This window comes from Trichoderma virens (assembly GCF_000170995.1).
Source record: "Trichoderma virens Gv29-8 chromosome Unknown TRIVIscaffold_88, whole genome shotgun sequence".
Classification (NCBI taxonomy): domain Eukaryota; kingdom Fungi; phylum Ascomycota; class Sordariomycetes; order Hypocreales; family Hypocreaceae; genus Trichoderma; species Trichoderma virens.
The window spans coordinates 465702-487410 of NW_014013661.1; the positions used below are offsets into that span (position 1 = coordinate 465702).

The 21709-nt window shown below is 52.4% G+C and overlaps 4 protein-coding genes across 4 annotated transcripts; 2 read left to right on the plus strand and 2 right to left on the minus strand.

The window, feature by feature from the left end:
* Positions 1–901: 901 nt before the first annotated feature.
* TRIVIDRAFT_205295 (uncharacterized protein) lies at positions 902–3797 on the minus strand (the record flags this gene model as incomplete). Its single annotated transcript, XM_014096269.1, has 6 exons — positions 902–1695; positions 1751–1909; positions 1969–2269; positions 2332–2777; positions 3345–3396; positions 3684–3797. 6 exons carry the CDS (start codon positions 3795–3797, stop codon positions 902–904), a joined length of 1866 nt encoding a protein of 621 aa, XP_013951744.1.
* Positions 3798–5110: 1313 nt separating this feature from the next.
* Positions 5111–10814, plus strand: TRIVIDRAFT_160649 (uncharacterized protein; the record flags this gene model as incomplete). The annotated part of the gene is made up of 4 exons (XM_014096270.1): positions 5111–6946; positions 7052–9457; positions 9517–10629; positions 10698–10814. 4 exons carry the CDS (start codon positions 5111–5113, stop codon positions 10812–10814), a joined length of 5472 nt encoding a protein of 1823 aa, XP_013951745.1.
* A 1305-nt stretch (positions 10815–12119) lies between these two features.
* Positions 12120–14189, plus strand: TRIVIDRAFT_43166 (uncharacterized protein; the record flags this gene model as incomplete). Its single annotated transcript, XM_014096271.1, has 6 exons — positions 12120–12211; positions 12350–12375; positions 12472–12789; positions 12882–12953; positions 13041–13734; positions 13799–14189. The coding sequence occupies 6 exons, from the start codon at positions 12120–12122 to the stop codon at positions 14187–14189; spliced, it is 1593 nt and encodes a 530-aa protein (XP_013951746.1).
* A 347-nt stretch (positions 14190–14536) lies between these two features.
* Positions 14537–15495, minus strand: TRIVIDRAFT_216796 (uncharacterized protein; the record flags this gene model as incomplete). Its single annotated transcript, XM_014096272.1, has 1 exon — positions 14537–15495. The coding sequence occupies one exon, from the start codon at positions 15236–15238 to the stop codon at positions 14726–14728; it is 513 nt and encodes a 170-aa protein (XP_013951747.1).
* Positions 15496–21709: the final 6214 nt, after the last annotated feature.

Here is a 21709-nt window from a genome sequence, read left to right on the forward strand (position 1 = left end):
CAGGCGGTCGAGAAACGAGGTCGGTTCGCCCTGGGGCATGGCTGTGGAGTGCCATCGGCGAACGGGTTTGGATGTGCAGTTCCCTTCTGTGAGACCCAGTCGTTCACCTGGCTTTACCTCTGCATGCTTTGTTACCATGTACCGACTCTGACTGGGAACTGAGCGCATCAAGTTGAGAATAGATGACTGAGGTATCGTGTCGAAGGCAGCCTTGACATCTAGTTTGGCAAAATAGAAGACATGTTGGCTATTTAGTGTCAAAGACTCTTTGAACGCCTTGAGGCGCCCGTAAATGTCTCCAACCGCGAAAAGCGTTGATCCCAACTTGGAGGGATTCATATGCTGCATTGATTAGCCTTGGTTACCGATACACACAATATTTTCACGTTTAGAAAATGGTTGGAACGAGGGTATGGTCACGGTACATACCGTCTCAAGCTTCAATGCCGCGTGAATAGGCTTGAGAAGAGAGTTGATACTAGGCCCAAGCAGTCTAGAACGCTTGCTGTCCATCATTTGTCTGCGTCTGAGATTCATAATGGGACGCAGTTTGGTGCCCTTGGGCAGTAGCCTTAACTGACTGAACCCCAGCCTCCGGGAGTCGAGAATCCGCGTCGCTTCATCCAGTCTGATTTCTTCAAACATTCCTTCCTTGAGGCTCGACATTGACGGTTCCGCAATCAACCTCCAAACATCATGGCGAAAATAAAAAACTTGGAATCGATGGGTATTGGATTCCGTAACGTAGAAGTTGCTCCGAATCAGGGGTATCAAAAGCGAATCAAAAACATAATAAAGAAATTCGTAAAATATTTCATATCGTTTCTTCATATCCGTGGGGCTAGCCTTTCGCCCTTCGCAGACGGGAGGAACTAGCCAAGCAATCTCCGTGACCTAAATCCTAATGATGAGCATACAGTCTGGATTGTCCCAAGCTTGAGGAATCTGACAATACCTTGAAATCTTGTGTAATCTCATGTAACGAAATCATTTCAAAACGTCGAAGCTTGATAAAACGGTCCACTTTCCGGAGAAACGCGGTTTTGTTATGGCAGCTCTTCTCGCTGCCCCAAAAGTTGTCTGGAATAATCTTGGAGAGCGCTGCTTGGCAGAATGCTGATACACATGCCACGGGGCACGCAAGCTCCACAAGCGATCTATGCTCAGGGAGTGCCGAAGCATCTGTAGGATGCCGGCGCATGCGCCGTTTGGGTTGGGATTCGGCGGCTTGGGTTGCTCGACCAGGAACCTGAATTGAGGTGGCTGACGGCTCTACATCTCCAGGTTTCTTTTTACTCCCATGAGGCCCATCGAGGAACGTTGGGCAATAGTGTCTGAGGAGCTCAAAGTAAGAACAACGAGCATGAAGAATCTGCAGACGCCGCACAAGGTCTCTGGTTGTGCCCCTCAGTCGTTTGGGCAACTTTGGCAGCGACTTCTCAGGAACACCTTTACTGGCTCTCATCGCCTTATTGATTTCATCTTCGCGAAGGGTATAGTCGTGAAATTTTTGAGCCGTTTGATTCGCATCAATAGCTGAAGTGAAGACGTTGTGCAAGCCGAACTGGCGTGGAAAGATATACATCATGAGTTTGGTCGTATGTGCCTCGTTTTGCTGTCGAATCTTTATCGATTCCTGGCTATCTGTACCGGTACCAAAGACCTCACTAGTGTGAGGATGGCGATTTAACGCATCTGGCAATGCTTAGCAGTCATATCCAGAGTGGTATCAGTAAACAATTTGACATACGGATATGCTTGAAACCTGCTTGAACCAGGCCTTTTGCAGTTGTAGCCGGTTTTGCATAGAATATTCTACTGCGAACAATGGTTATGTCCGAGGGTTTGCGCATCTGAGACTTCAAAGTATGATCTGAAGCCTTGGTATCTAGCTCGGACAGGGGGATGCCTGGCGGGCAATGGTCAGCAGAGAGTAGATTAACGACCTTGCGAGGATTTTCCACCGACCAGTAAGTTGAAGGTAGTTGTCTCGGCCCGCATCGACTTTGAGGAAAATAGAGCACTTATATAACAGGTTGATCATTACTCTTTCGCCGGCCTGGCCCAGGAGTGCCAGAAGGTGAGGCCATGGAGCCTCTCTTAATGCCCTGACATGGAAGTTGGGATAGAGACTGAATACTCCATGGATAGTTGATCTGGCGGATTGATCGTCTCTGGCATTTCTACGGAAGCCATCACATAGGATGTGCTTAGGCCAAGACCCATTTCTCTCTTTCGAAAACAGACTCCAGATGACGAAATCAATAATCTACATTGGGCTACTTAGCCTCGTTCCAGCTACTAGTTGCATTTGGGGATACAGTAACAGACCTCGGATTGGATGGCAATCGATGAAGCTACTCCATTAGATATAGTCACATATGATTCATCTCCTTTCTGAGAGAAGGACAGCCACTGCTGCCATGTGGCCTCCTCTGATTCAGACTTTGGAGTCGGAAGGCTGGTGCCGACCAGAGTAGAGTCGAGGACATGGGCAAGTTGTATCTCTATGGCACTGGCATCTATGCTGGATCCCAAGGCCGCAATCTTCTTTCGCCTGATCTTTGAGGTATCGGGAAGGCTGGAGAGCACATGTTCCCTTAGTGTGCATACAACGGGATAGTGCAGCAGCAGCAAATCCTTCTTCACGGGTGTGTCATGCTTGGACGAGGCAAGGGCTTGATTGCCTGACGCGTCGTCTGAGCCGAGCTTCCTCTTCTTGCCTCGAGCCATCCCTTTAGAATGTTGATGAGTTGGAGTCGCGTCGCCGCGTTTGGCTGCATGTAAATCGTTGCAGCACTAACATCAAAGTCGTGGCTGAGGTTGTGACTGGATGAGGTTGGATGGATCGCGCATTGTTGCTACTATCTTGAATTGGACCTTAGTAAGAGCTGACGGGAGAAATAATGCGGAGCACTCGTAATACTAGTACAGCGCTATCCGGCATTCACTAGCAGCCCGTCTGTCGCCCACAGGGCACCGCACTAGAGCGCGTTGAGGTACCTGTACCGCTGTCACGCTGGGCATTTCCGTGCTAAAAGCTGTCCAGCGGATTTGCCCTGGCAAGGGTCAACAAGGTTTTGCCGCGTCCGCGTCCGAGGATCGCGATCGCGATCGGAGAGGCAGAACGTGGACACCTGGTCGCTAGTAGCTGCCGACAATGAAGCAGTTTCAATGCGAATCACAGCGAGAGGCGGCGGGTGAAACGATGCCGGCCGTTGGCAGCCTCTGTAGCCGATGAGCATGTTGCTCTGTCAGATGGCAAACAAGGCGGGATGCATCCATAAGACACGGATATTGATATGGATCAATTGCTTATCTGTTGGTGGCAGCAATGTACGTACTGTACTCGTATGCCGGCACGGACTGGATGCAACATTGGACAATCCAAGGTGCCTGGATTGTTCGGCAAGGCTTAGTTTAGTCCTGTATACTAAATTTCTCGGCAAGATGTGATGGCACCAGTGGACGAATGTGATGGATATCAATACATTAGGATAAGAGCCACTAGTCCAAAGTAAAGCACTCGCATGCAGGTGAAATTTCAGTGGGAGCAAACGGGTCTCAGGATACGGAGCAGATCGTGGGAGCTGCCAATACCGATTGATGCTGGCTGGACATCACATCAGCCGAGTTGCATTCGGCGCAATTACCCTCGGATCGGAGCTACAGGATACTCGTACAGTACCGTGCAGTGGTTTGCCAATTTCTCTCGCCGAGATGGCGGCACCTGTGCAATCCTGCTCGTACGAGTCCTGACTTGCACATGCTTGTGCCTGTGCTTGTGCCTGCGCCATGGGGAACCGCCAAGGCCTGTGAGAGAGGACTCGGGAGGGCGATGGTGCCTGATTGCGTATTGTGTTGGTTGCCAGGCCTCCATCAGCAGCCCAATATGCACCCCTTGATTCTCAGACAGACAAGGTGCAAGACTGTCGCCAGGGAGATGCGGAACAAGCCGCGCAGATGTGGTCACATAATTTCACTGCGAGCACCAGTTATCTCCCACCGGCACACGGGAAACGGAGCCGGCAAGGAGACAACAAGAAAAATTTTCCATCCATCTTTCTTCTTCTTTCTTTCTTTCTTGCCCAAAGTGACCAAGTGGGATCCCGAAAAGCGGAAGAAAAAGAAAAGAAGAAACAATCCATAAAGGTGAAACATTGACTAGAGTCCTTGGTAGATAATGGAAGAGAAAAGGAAGAGAAAAAAAACCCTCCGGACTCTAATAGCGGAGACTAAGCCACCCCCGTCCACCTCTAACACGTTTCCGCCCCCCATGATTTGACGTTAGTCGGCCAAGTTGCTGGGCATCACGGAGCAGTCGGTATGTACATGCACCGCTAGCTCCCAGTTAGCAGCACCTGAAGTGGGAGCAGCGCAGTGACATGCCCTGGTGGGCTGAAAAGGCCCTGAGAGGTCCTGAGAGGCCCCAAGAGGCCCAGTGAGGGGACTGCTACAGGGGGCCCAGGGCAGGGCTGCCAGCAGGCCGTTAATGAGCAGGCCTGGTTGGACCTGGTTGGATCACCCACCTCCCAGGGCGTCGTATCCGGGCTGCAGGCTGCAGCACTCGATTCCATCTCCCCATCGCCTTCCAATCACCACCCCCCATCTCCTCTCCCACGTCTCACAGAACAGCCAGGGCCAAGCAGCTTCGAAAGCCCGTCTCCCAGGGGAAGCAAACGAGGTTGCCGCCACAGGAGAGGGAGAGACACCAAGACCGAGACAGCAGCAGCATCGATGCCCGCTTCTCCTCTCGACGAGCGCTGACCAGTCGTTGCCGATCAGTCGCTGTTGACCAGTCGCTGTCCATCAGATCAGCTTCGACCGCGCGGGTGATGCTCTGGCATTGAACATGGACCCGGACCCGGACCTAGACCTGGATAGCGTGCTTGTCGCCCACGATGCTCATCCGCCGGCTCGCCATCTCCCCCATCTTGACCACTCGAGCTCCTGCCCGGCTGCATTCTACTCAAACCCTGCCAACGACATCGTCCTGCCCGCCTCAACCACCAATGCTCAAGTCCTCGCCCATCATGCTGCTGCCACCCTAGATCCTGACGACTTTTACAAGAGCTACCAGACAGCACCCGGCGAACCGCAATCTCTCCCAATGGCCTCGCCAGGCCCGCCTCCCAACACTGATGGGGCTGCTGCAAGACACCTGCAGCCGCCTGCAAATCGCAGTGCTGGCCGTCAGGGTACCGGTACGGGCATGCGCTCCGCCTCGAACCCCCTCGACCGCAAGTCAGCCGTGCCGTCGAGATCCCCTTCGGCCAGCGCCCCCAGCGTTAAGGATCTGAAGAAGCGCTTCGACCAGAGCGGCGGAGCAAACTCCATCCCAAGACCTCCTCCACGCCAGGATGCTCCAGTAGCTCGGGTCAGGCAAGATACCGTCAAGCCCAAGCCCAAGCCAAAGTCCAATCTGTCGGGCCCTTCGTCCACGCACTCAAGTACTCGCTCTGGCATCCCCGCTTCGAACTCGTCCAAGCAGTCTTCGTCGTCGACTTCGACCTCGGGCTCGGGCTCGACCTCGATGTCAAGCCGCCTGCAAAAGACGAGGCATGTTGAGCGCGAGCAGGTGTCGGGTAGTTCACGGTCGTTTGCAAACCGCATTGGAAACCATCCACCCGAGACATCCACTAACGGGAACTCAATCGCCTCCAGCTCTATGACACCTCGCCCACACAATTCCCCACATTCAGCCTCCCAACCGGAGCCGCCATCTCCAAAGTCTAACCCTCAGTTTCCGGGCCTACTCTTCGGCGAAATCCTCCCAGGCCAGCACGACGTTGTGGCGGCCGGCTTTGGCATCGACAACCTTCGCCCTCGAAGAACGTCTGACTCCAACGTGCACGGCCTCGTGGGCCGCCAACGCAGCGTCTCCGACCACCTCGAAGCCGAGCCTCCGTCCCCGTCCAGCTGGTACAGGGACCTCCACATGTCCCGAGGGAGTGCATCCAAAACACACGCGCGATCTCGCAGCGATCTCTCGACGTCAAAACACATCCTGCCCTTGATACATAAATCACCTCCCCCCGCAGCCACGCCAACAGCAACAACGACTATAGCAGCACTTGCAGCAGCCACGGTGACGGCGACGGCTGTTGCAGCAGCAGAGGCCACTGCCAACTCGGCCACGCACGCGTCAGCAGGTACCAGCTCCAAACTACCTGTTTCCATCAGCAGGAGGCTGGCGAGCCCAACCAACTCCAGTCCCACTTCCTCACGATCGAATTCACCCTCTACCTTTAGGAGACCGCCAGTCAATGGTCGTAGTAGTAGCAGACAATCCAGGCCGAACCCCTCTACGAGTCGAGCGAAAACGCCCACGCAGACCGGCCGAAAACAACCTCCCCAGGGCCTGGTTACACCAAGTAATAGCAACAATCGGCTCCAGGCGTACGTGTCCACCGCGCCACCCAAGCTTTCACCGCCCTTGAGGAGCTCTCGTCCACGACAGCCAGTATCCGTAGCGACAACAGCAAGCTCCCGAATGAAAGAAGCGGCCAAGGCGAAGGCCCCTGCACGTCCAAATGCGAGGGACACCCCTTCCTCGTCAAAGACGTACGACCCGGCGAAGCGTAAGATAATAGCTGTTGGACCTATAGACTTTGAACAGCGTCGAGAGCACATTCGACTGGCATATACCAAGACCATTCGCGAAAGCCAGGCCTACGAGGTGCGCCAAAGAGCGGTGGAGAGGAGGCGGAAGCAGATGGAGGAGGCCAAGTCCAAAGCTGAGGCCACCCTGACTACAACTACTGCTCCAGATGCAGATACAACTACAACTACAACTACAACTACAACTACGACTACGACTTCACCTACCACGGTGACCGCTGGGGAGGAAGAAGCTCCAGGTAACGAGCCAGCAGAAGACCATGTAAATCGAGAGGTAGAGGCAGAGACAGGGCCGGCTGAAAGCTCCTCGGCGAAGGAGCCGGCCGTGGAGCTCCCAGCTGATCATGACCCTCGTGCTGCTGTGGAGAACAACCGCGAAACCCTTCTGGAAATCCCGACAGATGCAGCCTCACACCCAGCTCCTGGCAAGGGTGATGATTCGCCGACGCTGGGCATCCCCGGAAGCTTCCCTGAACCTTCACCGTCCGCTAACGTAGCAAGAAAGCAACGGCCTCTGTCAACCATTTCAGCAACCTCTGCTGTTACCGAGTTTGATATTGAGCCCCAGGCAGAGCTTTCCGACCTGACTATGTCCGATCGGCCGCTCAGTCCCCAAATAATAGTGCCGACCAGGGAACCCTCTCAGTACCGAAGCCCCTTTGAGGACGACGACTTTCCATCATCGCCGCCACGGCCGCGCCCTACGACTCATCACATCAGCCAAGATAGCCATACCGGCCAGCAGTTTATCCCTGACGCTTATTACGACAATGAGCCTCAGGAGGACTCCTTTGAGCCCCATGCGCACCAAGATTACCAAACCATTGTGACGATACTGCCGCAGCCTTCACGCGAGCCCCCTGCTGCCGAGGAGACTGCGCGGGCGGCGTCTTTTCCCCGACTGGATATTCAAGATGAATCAGACTGCCACTCAGACTTAGAAAGCGTTCCGGCAATGGCTCGCCGCATGCGTGCTGATGTCGACGATGCCGCCACGGATGCCTGTACCGAAGAGACAGACGACCGAGATGGGATGGAGGATGGGCGGTCCCCATACCGCTACGGCGGCCCTCTCTCGTCGAACAGGGCCTCTACATGTGCATCATCGGACATAGAAACCTTTGATGACCTTCTATATCCTTCGCATGATGAGCAGATTGATGCGGGCCCACCAAACAAACTTTTGGCGCCTCCTTCGATATCTCGGGCCGACAGGTCAAGCCATCAAACCGCATGGACGAACGTCTCTGTGGAGAGTATGGGACACTCAGAAGCCTCAGAGTCACCTGTTATGCGAGCGGCTTCATGGAAGCTATCTGGTGGGTCATCTGGAAGAGACGATTCTTCCATCAGAAGCTTCTCCTACAACGGAGCTGGTGTCCGCCCTTCTGTCGACTCGACACGGTCGTCGATTCAACTTGGCCAGCAGCTCCCGGAACTAGACACGGGCGAAGGCTTCTCGATCCCTTACTTATCTGCAGAGGCGGCTTCTGACTTTTCATATCAATCGTCCCCCAAACACGAACCACCACCCCTTCCACGCTCTGGACGGAACTCAGCCATCGAATCGCAAACGTCAAGTGTATTTTATGAGCAGTCTCAGTATGGTAGCACCTTGGTCAACTCTGAACGCGGAAGTGGTGAGTACGTGTCCCATCACTCGGAAACTCCTCTGTCGATGATGGACATGACCTCGATGGAGACTATGGACCAGTACTTTGAGGGCCGCCCCCCTGCAGACAGCGATGCCAAGTCGTTCATCCAGGAAGCAGAGGACCTGAGCAGCGAAGAGAGGCATCGCCTGATCCAGAGACGAAACGTCATCAAAGAGCTTGTTGACACCGAGGCAATCTTCGTAAGAGACATGAACATTGTAGAAGAGATTTATAAAGGCACCGCGGAGGCTTGCCCCAAGCTGGATGCGAAGATAGTCAAGCTTATCTTCCGGAACAGCGACGAGATCATTGAGTTCCATACCTCATTCCTCGTCCTACTCAAGGAGGCGGTGGCCAGCATATATGTGCCGAAGAGTGGCCGGTCCCTCGTCGCTAGAGAGGATTCGCTCTACTCTGAACAAAGCCAGACATCCATTGTCGACCTTAGCGACGCCAAGGACCGCGAAACGTCGCTTGGTCCGACATTCCAAGCTAGCATGGAGAAGATGAAGCTTGCTCATGAGGGGTTCTTAAGAAACAGCGACCAGGCGGCAAAGAAACTCATCCAGATCCAGCAGGATCCGACGGTTCAAATATGGCTGAACGAGTGCAATGAGGTAGCCAAGGATCTGACGGCCGCCTGGGACTTGGATTCACTTCTTATTAAACCCATGCAGCGAATCACAAAGTACCCAAATCTGATCATGACACTCCTGCAACACACTCCCCAGGACCATCCTGATCGAGAGCCACTTGTGGCGGCTAAAGAGGCGCTTGAAGAAGCCATTATCGAGATCAACAAGACGAAGAAGAACTTTGAGCTAGTCGGACAAATCGTCGGTAGAAAACGTAAGGAGTCCGACGTGAAAGCGGGACTTGCTCGAGCCTTTGGCAAGAAGGTAGACAAGCTGCAAGGTGGTACTCGACCGCCCGAGGATCCTGAATATGTCAAGCTTGAGGAGAGATTTAGCGATGATTATCTGCGGCTACAGGTCGTTTTGCGCGATGTCGAGTTCTACACCAGGCAAGTGTCATCGTACGTACACGAGTTTCTGCAATATCTGTCAGCGATTGAGCTGGTCATGCGGCTCCAGCCAGGCAGCTTCCCCGAGCTGGAAAGCAAGTGGGTTCAGTTTAACATTTCGATTCGCGACATTGAAAAAGTGGCGCTCGAGCAGCACGTAAGGCCCCCTATCGGTAACATCACTTGACAGGACGATTGTACTGATTTTCATTCTAGTTGGCACAAATACGAAAGCATGTCATCGAGCCCTTTGAGCATGTCATCAAGTCTTACGGCAACCCCTCGTTGGCGATGAAGAAGAGGCAAAAGCGCCGAGTCGTATGGGAACGTGCAGAGCAGCTAAAGAAGGCAGGCAAGAGCGTGGACCCCAAGCTCAAGGAGCTTGTTGAGCAGTACGAGGCTCTCAACGACACGTTGATTAAGGAGCTTCCAAAGCTGTCGGCGTTGACGGAGAAGGTGGGAAACATTTGCCTGGGCAACCTCATCAACATCCAGGCCAATTGGTACCTGATATGGAGGGAAAAGATGAGGGCCGTTCTAGCAGACGCACCCGAAATGCCAGATATAGAGGAAATCGTGGCAACTTTCGACAGAGACTTTCCTTATGCAAACGAGATGATGGCCAACATTGGCATCATAAACCCGGCCTACCATGGGCGAACGTCTGTATCGACCATGAATGGAGACGACAGTCTTCCCAGAACTAGGGGCCGAACATCAGAGGCAGAGAACAGAGCATGGAGTCAGTCCGTGAATGGCGAATCAGCACCCTCTCTACCAGCGCCTGATTTTGGCAAACGACATAGCGGCTCGTTTACCCTTTCTCCCATTACTGCTGGGCCGTCCAGCGGCTTCGGGGCGACGGCTCCTAGTCCTCACCAATACTATTATAGAGACTATTATGCCGGCCTGTCAAACAGTAGCCAGGCAGGAATGGCATCGCCGAGATCGGCTGAGGTGCCAGCAGGCTCCCGATCGCTTGGCGGCACGCGACCGAGTACAGGCAAGAGCTTCGATTCGTCGGCAGTTGCGATGCCGAGACAGAGTACAGAGTCGGCACCTCACACCCGACGAGACTCGGGCAACACATATTATTCCAGCTATCATCAACATGACAGTCGTAGATTCTCCAATCTATTTCACTCTGCTCTACCTCTCCCAGACGGCCCCGAAGAGAGTCAGCGATCGTCTAGGGCGTCATCGCGAGAGCGAGCGCATGCTTCTGATGGATACAATGTGCTGTGGCTGGCAGCATCGCTCTTTGAGTTTAACATCTCTACAACAAAGCATGAGGCCGGGTATCCTTACCTGACATATCAGGCCGGCGAGGTATGTCTCCGATAGCCCAAACGCGGAACACATGGTGTAACAAATCATGCTAATATTGCGGTTGACAGATTTTTGACGTGATTGCGGAAAAGGGCGAGCTCTGGCTTGCAAAGAATCAAGACGACCCAACGGACCAGGTTGGCTGGATTTGGTCCAAGCATTTTGCCAAATTGGCCGACTCATAGAGAGTGCGTAATTGAACTTTTAACCACGGCGTTGGCGCGAGGCAGACAAAACGAACAAAAGACGAAGCGACGGGATTTGCTTTTTACTAGTCATGGAAACCGGGATCAGCATCGAGCAGATGCACGTGTACACAATAACCAAGGCATTGAGGAGGGATGGGAAAGCAACTAGGCGTTCTTTTTTCATTTTTTTTTTTTTCTGTTTGTCTTCTCTTTTATTTCATGAAGCCTTCATTTTCTCTCCTTCTTCTTCTCGACACCACTTTGCATTTGAAGAAGCATAGCAGCTGCACAATGGATTTTCCTTTCAGCCTGTCACTGCTTTCCTCCCTTGTCGTCTTTTTTGCTAAGCTGTCGAATATTTTTTTTTTTTTTTTTTTTTTTTTTTTTTTTTCCATGATGGAGCTAGAGCCAAGGGATGCTTGTGTTGGAAGGAGGGGATTCGGATTGCGGCTCCTTGAGAGGACGAGCTTTTGTTGCTATTTGTTTCTTCTTTTGGCACTCGATTTGTCTTGTCGGATTTAAAGGCGTTGGGCAACGTGACCCGGTGTAAGGCGTGTGAGAAAGCAAGTGGCATAATGGAAGAGAGACGACGATTGTAGGGGTTTACATGTCCTACCATGTCACAGCACGAAGTAGACAGATCTGAGCCGAAAGATACCATGACACGATTTATTTTTGTACGAACATGGCTCGAGCTTGCTGAGCGCTTGATAGTAATCGACTGTACAACAAGCATGACTTGCTTAGAAAGCTGCGATAAGAAATGGACAGCCTCAGGCCAAGATGAGGCCAAGATGAGACCAAGACAACACGAGCGTGAAACAGACACCAGAATGGGTCTATGTTACGAGGTTCTCCCGCAGTGACGCTGCGATACGAGACTGACCCCCATGGCTGTTTCGAGTCTAGAACGAGACGAGAGGCTCTGGGTCTCACAGGGGGCTATTAATAGCCGTGCTGGGGGAGAAGAGACGCGACAGAAGCGGATTTATTACCCCCTTTCTCTTTTTACCAGGCATTGTCGCCCAGACTGAGAAAAAAAAGAGAAGGGGGAGAGAGAAGAGAATAACCATCACAACAAAACAACAGGTTTGAGGAATTTTTTTTTTTTTTAATAAAAAAAAAAAAGAAAATCATGATAGCGATATTAAATAGCAATGCAATTTACGAGGCCGATTGTTAAGAGAATCCTTCGACTGAATTAGCGGGCACGCGACGATACTGGACATTCTTTTTTTCTCTGTTTCTTTTTATTAGGGGGGGTTTTTTATTTGGGTAAGATTAGACTTACTTGCGGCCACGATGGCGTCTTCGCTGGTCGGACGGGCTTCGATTCGGGGCGGTTCGGAGACGATGCAGATGGTGTTGTTGACATTTTGCACGATTGGTATTACGTGAGTTTTTTATTTTATTTTATTTTTTTATTTTATTTTATTTTTTTGGAAATGGGTTGAAAAGGGTGGTGAGGTTGAGGTTGGTGAGAGTCATGGTTTCCGTTCAGTTGCTGACGCGTTTTTGGCGGGTGCATGCAGGTTTACATGGGGCATTGAGATGACTTGTAAGTCTTCTTTCTCAGCGGGATGAGAAATCGATCTCATTCAGCTAGATGATGTTTCTTTGTTTTCTTTGTCACAAGCTAACACAATCCGCCCAGACTGCACGCCCTACCTCCTCAACCTGGGCCTCACCAAAAGCAACACGTCGCTCGTCTGGATCGCAGGCCCGCTGTCCGGCCTCATCGTGCAGCCCATCGTCGGCGTCGTGGCCGATGAGAGCACGTCGCGCTGGGGCCGCCGGCGGCCGCTGATGATGGTCGGCGCGGTGGTTGTGTCTGCGTGTCTGCTGGTGCTGGGCTTTACGCGGGAGATTGTGGGATATCTTGGCGGTGATGCGGGGAGCGATGCGACGAGGAGGACGACGATTGTGTTGGCGGTGGCGGCGATTTACGCCGTGGACTTTGCCATTAATGCGAGTATGGGAAAACATTCTCTTCCTTTTTGTCTTTGTTTTGTTTTGTGAAGAGAGGAGGGGTTTGGAGCTGATGATTTTGCTGGTTCTGTCTAGTCATGTCGTGTGCGAGGAGCCTCATCGTCGATACGCTTCCCATTGAGAAGCAGCAGGCCGGAGCCGCCTGGGGTTAGTACCAATGATTTCCTCCCTCTCTCACCTTTGTTCAACTCACTTCTCTTGAACCATGATCAAAAGCTGAACTTCTCCTCACAGGCAGCCGCATGAACGCCATCGGCCACATGATCGGCTACGGCGCCGGGTCCATCGACCTCGTCCATCTGCTAGGCCCCGGGTTCGGCGACTCGCAGTTCAAGCAGCTCACCGTCATCGCCGCCATGGCCATCCTCGGCACCACGTCCGTCACCTGCTGGGCCGTGACGGAGCGCGTCCTCGTCACGGACAAGGACCACGACAGGAAACACCTCGACGACCCCCTGAGCGTCTTCCGCCAGATTCGCTCCACGCTGCTGACGCTGCCTCCGCGCGTGCAGGCCATCTGCTGGGCCCAGTTCTGGTCCTGGATCGGCTGGTTCCCGTTTCTCTTCTACAGCACCACCTGGGTCGGCGAGACGTATTTTCGCTACGACATGCCGCCGGGCGCCAAGAAGTCGGCTGATACGCTGGGCGACATTGGACGCATTGGCAGTGCGGCGTTGATGATCTATTCGACCGTCAGCTTCGTCGGAGCCTTCTTCCTGCCCATGGTTGTGCGCTCTCCTGCTGACGATAGCTACACGCACCGGCCGCCGCGGGTCATGGCTGGATTCCTCGAGAAGCTCAACGCCATGAAGCCGGACCTGTTGACGGCCTGGATCTGCGGCCACTTGATGTTCTCGGCGGCCATGTTTATGGCTCCCCTGGCGAGGAGCCTTGTATCTGCCACGTTTCTCATGTGTCTATGTGGCGTGTAAGTCATTCACCCCCGAGATTTAGTCTTCCATCCAAGGGGGCAATCAGCTAACTTTCTCTAGACCATGGGCCATCGCAATGTGGGCTCCAACAGCCTTCCTCGGCATCGAAGTCAACAAGCTCAGCGGCGCCCACGATCCATCCGCCGGCCTCCCTTCATCACGCTCCTCCTCCCGCCCCTCCACCTCTTCCTCATCTTCCTCGTCAGGCGAGCTGTCCGGCATCTACTTTGGCATCCTCAACATCTACACCACCCTCCCGCAGTTCATCGGCACCTTCATCTCCACCATTGTCTTCGCCATCCTCGAGCCCGGCAAGAGCCCCGAGCTGCACGAAGACGCCGTCGGGCAGGACGCTGGCGAAGGCACGAATGCCATTGCGGTTTGTCTGTTCATCGGCGCCATGAGCACCCTGGTTGCGGCCCGGATGACGCAGAAGCTACGGAAATTGTGAAAGACCACACGTCTCTAATCCTAGCCTTATGGTTTGTTCTCTTGTGGCTTCTTTCGAGAAAGGGGATGATGATGATGCGAGGAGGATATCTTTTGTTGTTTTTGTTTGAGAAGCGTGGAGAAAGGGGCGATGCGAATTTTCTCTTCTTGTTACATGTTGTTTTTAACCCCATTTATTTTTTTACCTTTTCGATTCTTTGTTTCCGTTAAAAAACTTGATTTATATGGATTATAGAGTTTAGAGTTTAGAAAGAGATCAATTTCTCATGGTATTGAAAGCGACTTGGTTATCAAGGGCAGTGGCATAACTACGAAGTGGCAGTACCAGCATATCAAGACCAACATCGTACGAAGACGGATGCAGTTCGTCATATGACGTTGCTTGTCAGATTCACATGTATCTTACAACAGTGATCAGTTATATGTACACACGGCGGAGCTCCCTTTAGTACACGGAGGGAGACACACGCCCAGAGATAGAAGGGAAGCTTGTTCACAAAGAGCCCACGGTATACGATGCCGTGAAAGTAACTCCCATCACTTCCTCTCCCTCTCATTCTCAGACACCCGCTCCCACTCATCCTCAGTGCTCACACTCGACACTGACTCCGTCAACGGCCGCTGCTTCAGCTCCCCCCTCTTCTCCACGGGCTCGACATCCGCAGCCGCAGCCGCAGCGGCGGAGGCGGAGGCGGCGCTCTTCTTGATCCTCGCGCTCCGCCGCGTCACCCGGCCCTCAACCTCCGTGTCGCTCGACCCGGACACCTCGCCCGCGACGACGGGCGCCGGCTTCTGCTTCTGCTGCTTCTGCTTCTTCTCCTCCTCGAGGGCCTGTGCGATCCGCAGCTCGCGCGCGAACCAGTTGATGGACCACCACAGCCCGCCGCAGAGCACCGACAGCACGACAAAGTGCACGCTGTACGTCGCGAACAGGAGGGACAGCAGGACGACCTGGAGGGCGGCAAAGGTGATGTTTGTGGCCTTGAGGATGGTGGGCGTGGGGCCGGGCGTGAAGATGCCGTCCCAGAGCTCGACGAAGAAGTTTGACATGATGCAGTTATATAATGTAATGTATGTGTTTTATGTATATATATCGAGAGGAGAGCGAGGAGACGAAAGAGGGAAAAAAACGCAAACGCGTGCGCGTTGTATCTGTTCGTCTCGGCCTTTCGGTCCTCTTCGGTGTCTCGATCGGTACGAAGGGGCAGCAAGGGTGTATGTTTCGTCGTCGCAGGCTATCAAAAGCGCAACAACAGCAAGAAACAGAGTGCCAGAAAGAAGCCCAGCGTTTTCTTCTTTTCGTATCGCAGTTCGTCGGCTTTCGTCGTTTGTAGCTATCTCGGATAAAGATGCAAGAGCCAAAAACCGCAAACAGAAGCTGAAGCTAAAAGGAAAAGGTTTAACCGCAACGTAAGGCAAAGCAAAAACCCGCTTTCAAAAACGGCAACTGCCAATATATTTATACTTATATCCAAAAACATAAAAACAAAATACCAGTCAACAGCACAAAGGAAAAGAAGATGCCAGCTGTAGCTCAAAACACCATCATCCGGCCACGTTTTCCTTTTCCCTTCTTTATTATATTCCTCTTTTAGCTCCCCCCAAGTTTGACAATCGCCAAAAAGTCGCGGCACCATCTGTCAACCTCAGTTTAGCAGCGCGAGGGGCAATTTGCGGGACTCTTTTCATTTTCGTTTTAGCCTCTTCTCCCTCTCTCTTTTGCCCACCCCGCCTTTTTTCTCGGGGGGCTCATGATCACTGAATCTGGGTCTGGTGGTCCTTTGTGCTTACATAACCCCCTTGAAGCCTGGGTAAATTGGAGCAAACGGGAGAGCTGAGCTGAACACGTTGAGATTTTTTGTCTTTGCTGCGGCCCAGGCGGAATGACGTAGACGGGACACGCGAAAAATAGGCCGCAGCATGTTGAGTCATGAGGACACTTGTTTGCTCGACATGATCATCACGAGCAGCTGTAGGACCGAGTGAGAGTGAGCATCATCCGATGAGCACAGCCCAGATGTCTCATCTTGTAACAGCATCCTCGTTGATCTACATCTACACACGCTGCTGTGTATTTCCCCTGCTTGAGCACGAATTGTAAAGGCAACAATAATACCGAGTATCACAAGCAGATACAAAGTAGACTAGATAGCAAAAATAAGGAAACCAACCAAAAAAAAAGAATTTGCCCACTATCAGAGTCGAACTGATCACCTTGTCATGTCAAGTTATTACTAGTGACACGCTATACCGCTTAGCCAAGCGGGCATTTGGACTTGTTTCATGCATCGTCGCCTCGCAAACACAGTAATTGAGCACTTCACAAAAACACAAATCATCCTCAAGTCCTCAAAACCTACCTACCCTAAGCATCCCCATCCCATCCCATCCCAAGCAAGGCGACAACTTTCAAGGCAGCCAAGGCAGAAGCCGTAAATTAAAACGCTTCGGTAGCCAAGACCAGACGCCTCGCATCGAATCGCATCGCCTCATCTGGACTCGCCCTTCGCCTCGCCCTCGCAGCCACACCCGAATAGAGCCTAAGGCAAGATGCCCCTCCATCCATAATCACCCCGAGTCCGCGCTCGCCTTATTCGTTTTGGCTTGTACACCTCCCGTATCATGTAATGCATGCTTATGTCGCATCGAAGCTCACTTTCAAAGGAGAGAGAGAGACACTGTCCGGTGGCAATGAAGAAGGGGGACAAAAAAAGCCCCAAAGCCTCCCGTTTGCCTTTTTTACCTCCTTTCGGCTCACCGACGCAGCGACGTAATGTATTCTCAGCTTTCGGTGTCAGCCAATTGTTGCACCATTCTTAATTTCTTACAATCGGGCTTCGGCAACAAAGAAGGGGGGGAAGGAAGACAGAACATGAGGAAAAGAAGGGCAGCAAATAAAACCCATCCGACCAATGATAGGTGAGAAGAGAAACGATACACAAACGATCAAACAAGTGTCCTCTCCCTGTAGGCTACTATGGGAAAACACTTGCCCAGCCAGCCCCCGACATATCCGTTCAATTGGACAGCTTGTCTTATCTATCGACCGCTCTTGTGACTCGTAAGGCAGGCTTTCTTCATACAGAAATGTCGGGGTTTCTATCTCAAGGCTGCGACAAGTGAGTGAGACAAGCCGACGGGTCGAATCAGAACGCCTCACTTCCAGAGACACCCCCTGGTCGGCCCAGCCATGCTGTATATGCGAGTATGTAGGAGAATCAGCGATAGAAGCGAATACAAGCGTGCAATCGGCCCTTTGCCGACAAATGGCATCTGAGTCACGACGCTGTGAATTCCAGCAGCTTTCCTTCTTTTCGCCATCGCTTTCGCTATTCTCCCATAGCCTCGCACACACATACGTGTGAAAGTACGTCGTCGTTTCGTAATCAATTGCTCCCCTCTTGCTTTAAGCTCCAGGCTCCCAAGTTATGAGTCTTTCTAAACTCGGCCATTTCCTCTTTGGGACGGGCACGAAAACGAAGCAGAAGCTTCGTGCCACCCGAGAGCCATGCCATATAGTTGCATATAGCCTTACCTACGTCTGTGGCGCCCCGAACCCTTGCAGCAATCTAGATATTCAAGTAAACCATACGGGGTACTCGCTGTGCTCTCACTCACCTCACTCCGCCGTGTGTTGACGCTTGATATTCGCACCCCCTGCCTGCTGAATCCCCGAAGTCCCTGTCTCCCCTGTCTCAGACTTTCTTCTCTTCTTTTCCCATCCCCACAAACACTCGTATACATACAGGTACCACTTGTAAGCTGCAGCGGTGCGTTTTTCCCCAAACTGGTAGTCTACTCATTCTGCGCCAGTCAGCACCTCGAGCTGGCCGTTGGGTCTCGCTATCTGTCGAGTTGACCAATGCGACGTACTTTGTATTTTCCCTTTATCTTTTGATAGATCACAAGATTGTCATTTCCGTCCTGATGGCGGTTGGCTCTGGCAGTTGCTTTTTTAAACCCGATGCGCATGGACAAGGCTGCGGCCAATGTGACTTTCTGTCGCTTCCAAGCCTCGTTGGATTCATTTCTTAATTGTGATTGTGGGGGGACATGCCAATCTCGTGGGAAGGTTATTCAGCATCAACTTCTCCGAACAAATGGAGTACTTACTGTAGCACTGCGCCCGCTACCCCACGTGGCAGCAATAATAATAAAAAAGAAAAACACATCAATCCCCCCTCCCGCCAAAGAAGGTTATAACAACGCCAGTCGTACGGATAGAGATGCCGAAATTCTTCGGACATTGCACATAGAGTTACCTTTCCATGGCATCATAGCGCTGCGATGGGAGAACATTCAAACTTTGATACCTCAAGCTCATGTGCCTTAGTTCTTGGCGATTTCTCGGCCCCCGCCTCCCTTCTGTGCCGCCATGCAGAATAGTAGTTTCTAAACTTGAATTCATAGATGGTAGTCGATAAGGGTATGACGTTGGTACTTCAAACTTGGTGGTCATATGCTGTCATGTTTATCCCCTAAACGCATTTGGCATTGAGGTGATGTGCGATCCGGACTGGCAGAGACGGTCTTCCACTAGCCTATGATCATCGAGGGAGGCGCGTGTAAGCGCCATCTCGTCCCAAACTTAAGCAAATACAGGAAGGCGAAGCAGTGCGGCGATGCGTAACTGCACAAGCAGCACAGTAGGGGGACCGGGCATCAAGGGTAAGGAGAAGGCTCCTGGAGACTTGGGCGTCTGGCAGCCCTCAAGCCACAGCCTAGTGGCGTCGCCTTGTAAAGATCTGGCGCCATCAAGCTTGTCACAACAAGGCAGAATCTTGCTCGTTGGGCCTTGGTGCGTGTTAGCTGGCTCGCGTGCCAGTGTCATGACACAGATCACGACGAGGTACCGCAGCCATCGTCAACTTCAGACTTGGTGAGTGGATGAGTAAACGCCAGCAGCCCCCCCTCCTCGTCCTGCTTGGGGCGGGTATCGCATCTATCCCGGCGTCTGACGAAGGAGCTGCCGCTCCGATGCACTGTCAGGGAAGAATGAAGAATGAAGCTAACCCCAGCGTTGCCCCTAAGCCATCTAGTCCCCGGCCCGAAAGGACCACCTAGACTGGTTGAATCTGCCCGCCCCGAAGCTCCCATTGGCCCTTTCTATCGATGCCCATGGTAGTGAGTCCCTTCTGTGACCACTTTTGCTTTGAGAGCAGAGCGGCGCCAGGCGTTTGTGTCCCCAGAAACCCGGTTGTCGTGTCCCCCGCTGCTCCGGATCCCGCGGTCTAACCGGGCATCTCATACGATGCTATCAGTTGCTCGGTGGGGGGCGCATTCCGAAATCCGGGTGGCTTTGTTAGCTTTCGGCCCGCAGAGGCTTCTTCACCCTCCGTGCTTCTCTGGTTCCATGTAAGGGGGCAGACAGAGACGGCCCAATCTGCTGCCGATAACATGTCTTCGGCTTTGTGCCCTGACAAATAGCAGAATGCTCAAAGTTTAGAGTTGCTCCGACCCAAGCGCCATACAGACAGGGCAAGCCTCTCCCTCCTTGTTAGTCTGAAGTGCTATTACGAATAGGCCGTCTTTCGGGGAAATGCTAAAAGGAAAAACGGATGGACAGCTTCCAGAGAAAAGCCATGGGCCTGCTGGAATCCTGCTCCTGGACGCAGATAGATCATTTTGCCCCCTGTCGACTGTTGACCTTCATAGCCATCCAAGTATTAAAAAATATGCAGGGCAATACAGACAACCCTTCACTAGACGATAATAATAAAAAAAAAACATGCGCATGGAGTTCACCTCGATCAACAGTCACCAGGCTAGACCCTCTGTGAAGGGGTATGCATGTTCGTCAGCCAGTGGCCCAAACTCCGGGGAATACGCTCCTAGGAATTGTAGCAGAGGAATACAAAATCTCCGCTAACAGCAAAGGGGGTCAGCCAGCCAACCACTATGCGACGGAGAATTGCGTATATCGCCGCCCTAGTGTTTTGCGCTGACCATGCCGTGCGACTGCGTGCCCTATGCTTAGTACAAGTGGCCATCTTCTCTCCGCTCTTTTTCGCAAACCTTGTCCTGTGCCTCACCGGCCAAGATTTGGAAAATGAAGTGAGAAAGAATGCCGGCGCCTGTATGGCTGGAGTTACGAACGAATCCCGAACAGCCAGGAGCTGGCCAGCCAACCCTGTCCTCTTACTGTACCAGTGTCTAACCCATTTTCGTATAGAAAGATGCCCTTTCCGGCGGCGTGCAGCAAGCAGTCATGGTGTGACAGATGTCAACCGGACCAGGGCCTGGCGAGTCCACGAGATGATGTTGCATGTGGCACGTTCTCAAAAGCACGCGAGGGCGTGGTATAGGATAAGGCAAGGGGGTGTGTTGAGACATTGCCCGGCTGGGGTTCCCCTAGTCGTCGATCAAATTGGATAATCGCATTTTGCTTGACCATTCTCACACGCCCCTCGACCAGAACTTCTCATAGCAGGTACCGCGTACGAAGACGTACCGCCTGACCTAATAGAAATGTACGGTTTCCTGCAAGCCAAATTAGCTGTGGATCTCTTGTCAAAATCGCTTTCTGCAGCTCGGGCGTGTTGGTTAGGTCGTCTCTGAACCAACTTGTTGAGAATTGCCTTCTTTTCCTTTAGATCTAGTCATGATGCTGCGGTCATTGGCCGAGAAAATGTCGCAAATGTCTCGCCTGCTGATTGTAGACACTAAGAGCTGGGCCAACCTGTAACCTGCATCTATCTCTTTCCGGCCCCCAATTCCCAATGGAACATCGTTTCGCGTGGCCATTGACATGAATGGATAGAAAACATGATTGCAGCGAGACCCTGAATTCCCGGCCTTGCAAATTCGTCGTCATGTCCGTGTCGGAGAGCAGCGGGCACGCATTACCCTGCTCTCGGGACCGAAAAATAAAACGTGGTTTTCGATAAACCCCACAATACAATCCAGGATGAAACACAGTGTCAGCAGTTCTTATTCTGACGTCCAGGTAATACTTATACGCATAGGCTAACCCTGAAGTCCAAGAGGAAGAGAAAGGAAGAGGGGGCAAACATACTTTGAGACAAATGCAACCCAAAGGCACAAGTACTATGTATGATTCGACAACTTGATCAGCGACCTGAGTAGTTCAATGGAGCAATGAGAGTCTTAGCATGCCCCGTAGCAAAGCGGAGCCAGCACAGCGACACAAGTCACCAGAATCGGCTTAGAAACGAATCCAGTTGATTGACTGATTGACGCTACGGACCTCTCCGCAACGAACCATGACATGGAGGCTGAGTCCGGTATAATGGGTCGTTGTTTATGCTCGTCAGTCTAAGCTGCCAACCCCGTAGAGCACAGTCAAAGGATGCCATTACAGTTGCTAAATTGACTCAAAAATATGGAGACCAACAAAAGCCAACTTGATTACAGAGCAAGATCCCCAGGTATACCTGGCAGTGCTCGCAAGCGAGGTATGGAGGCCCGGCTATCCAGGTTCCGGTAGCGCTGGTAGCTTCAAGCATTGTGTCTTTACAAGAGTACCAGTAGATGCATGAATCCTTCGTCCTGAAAGGTGAT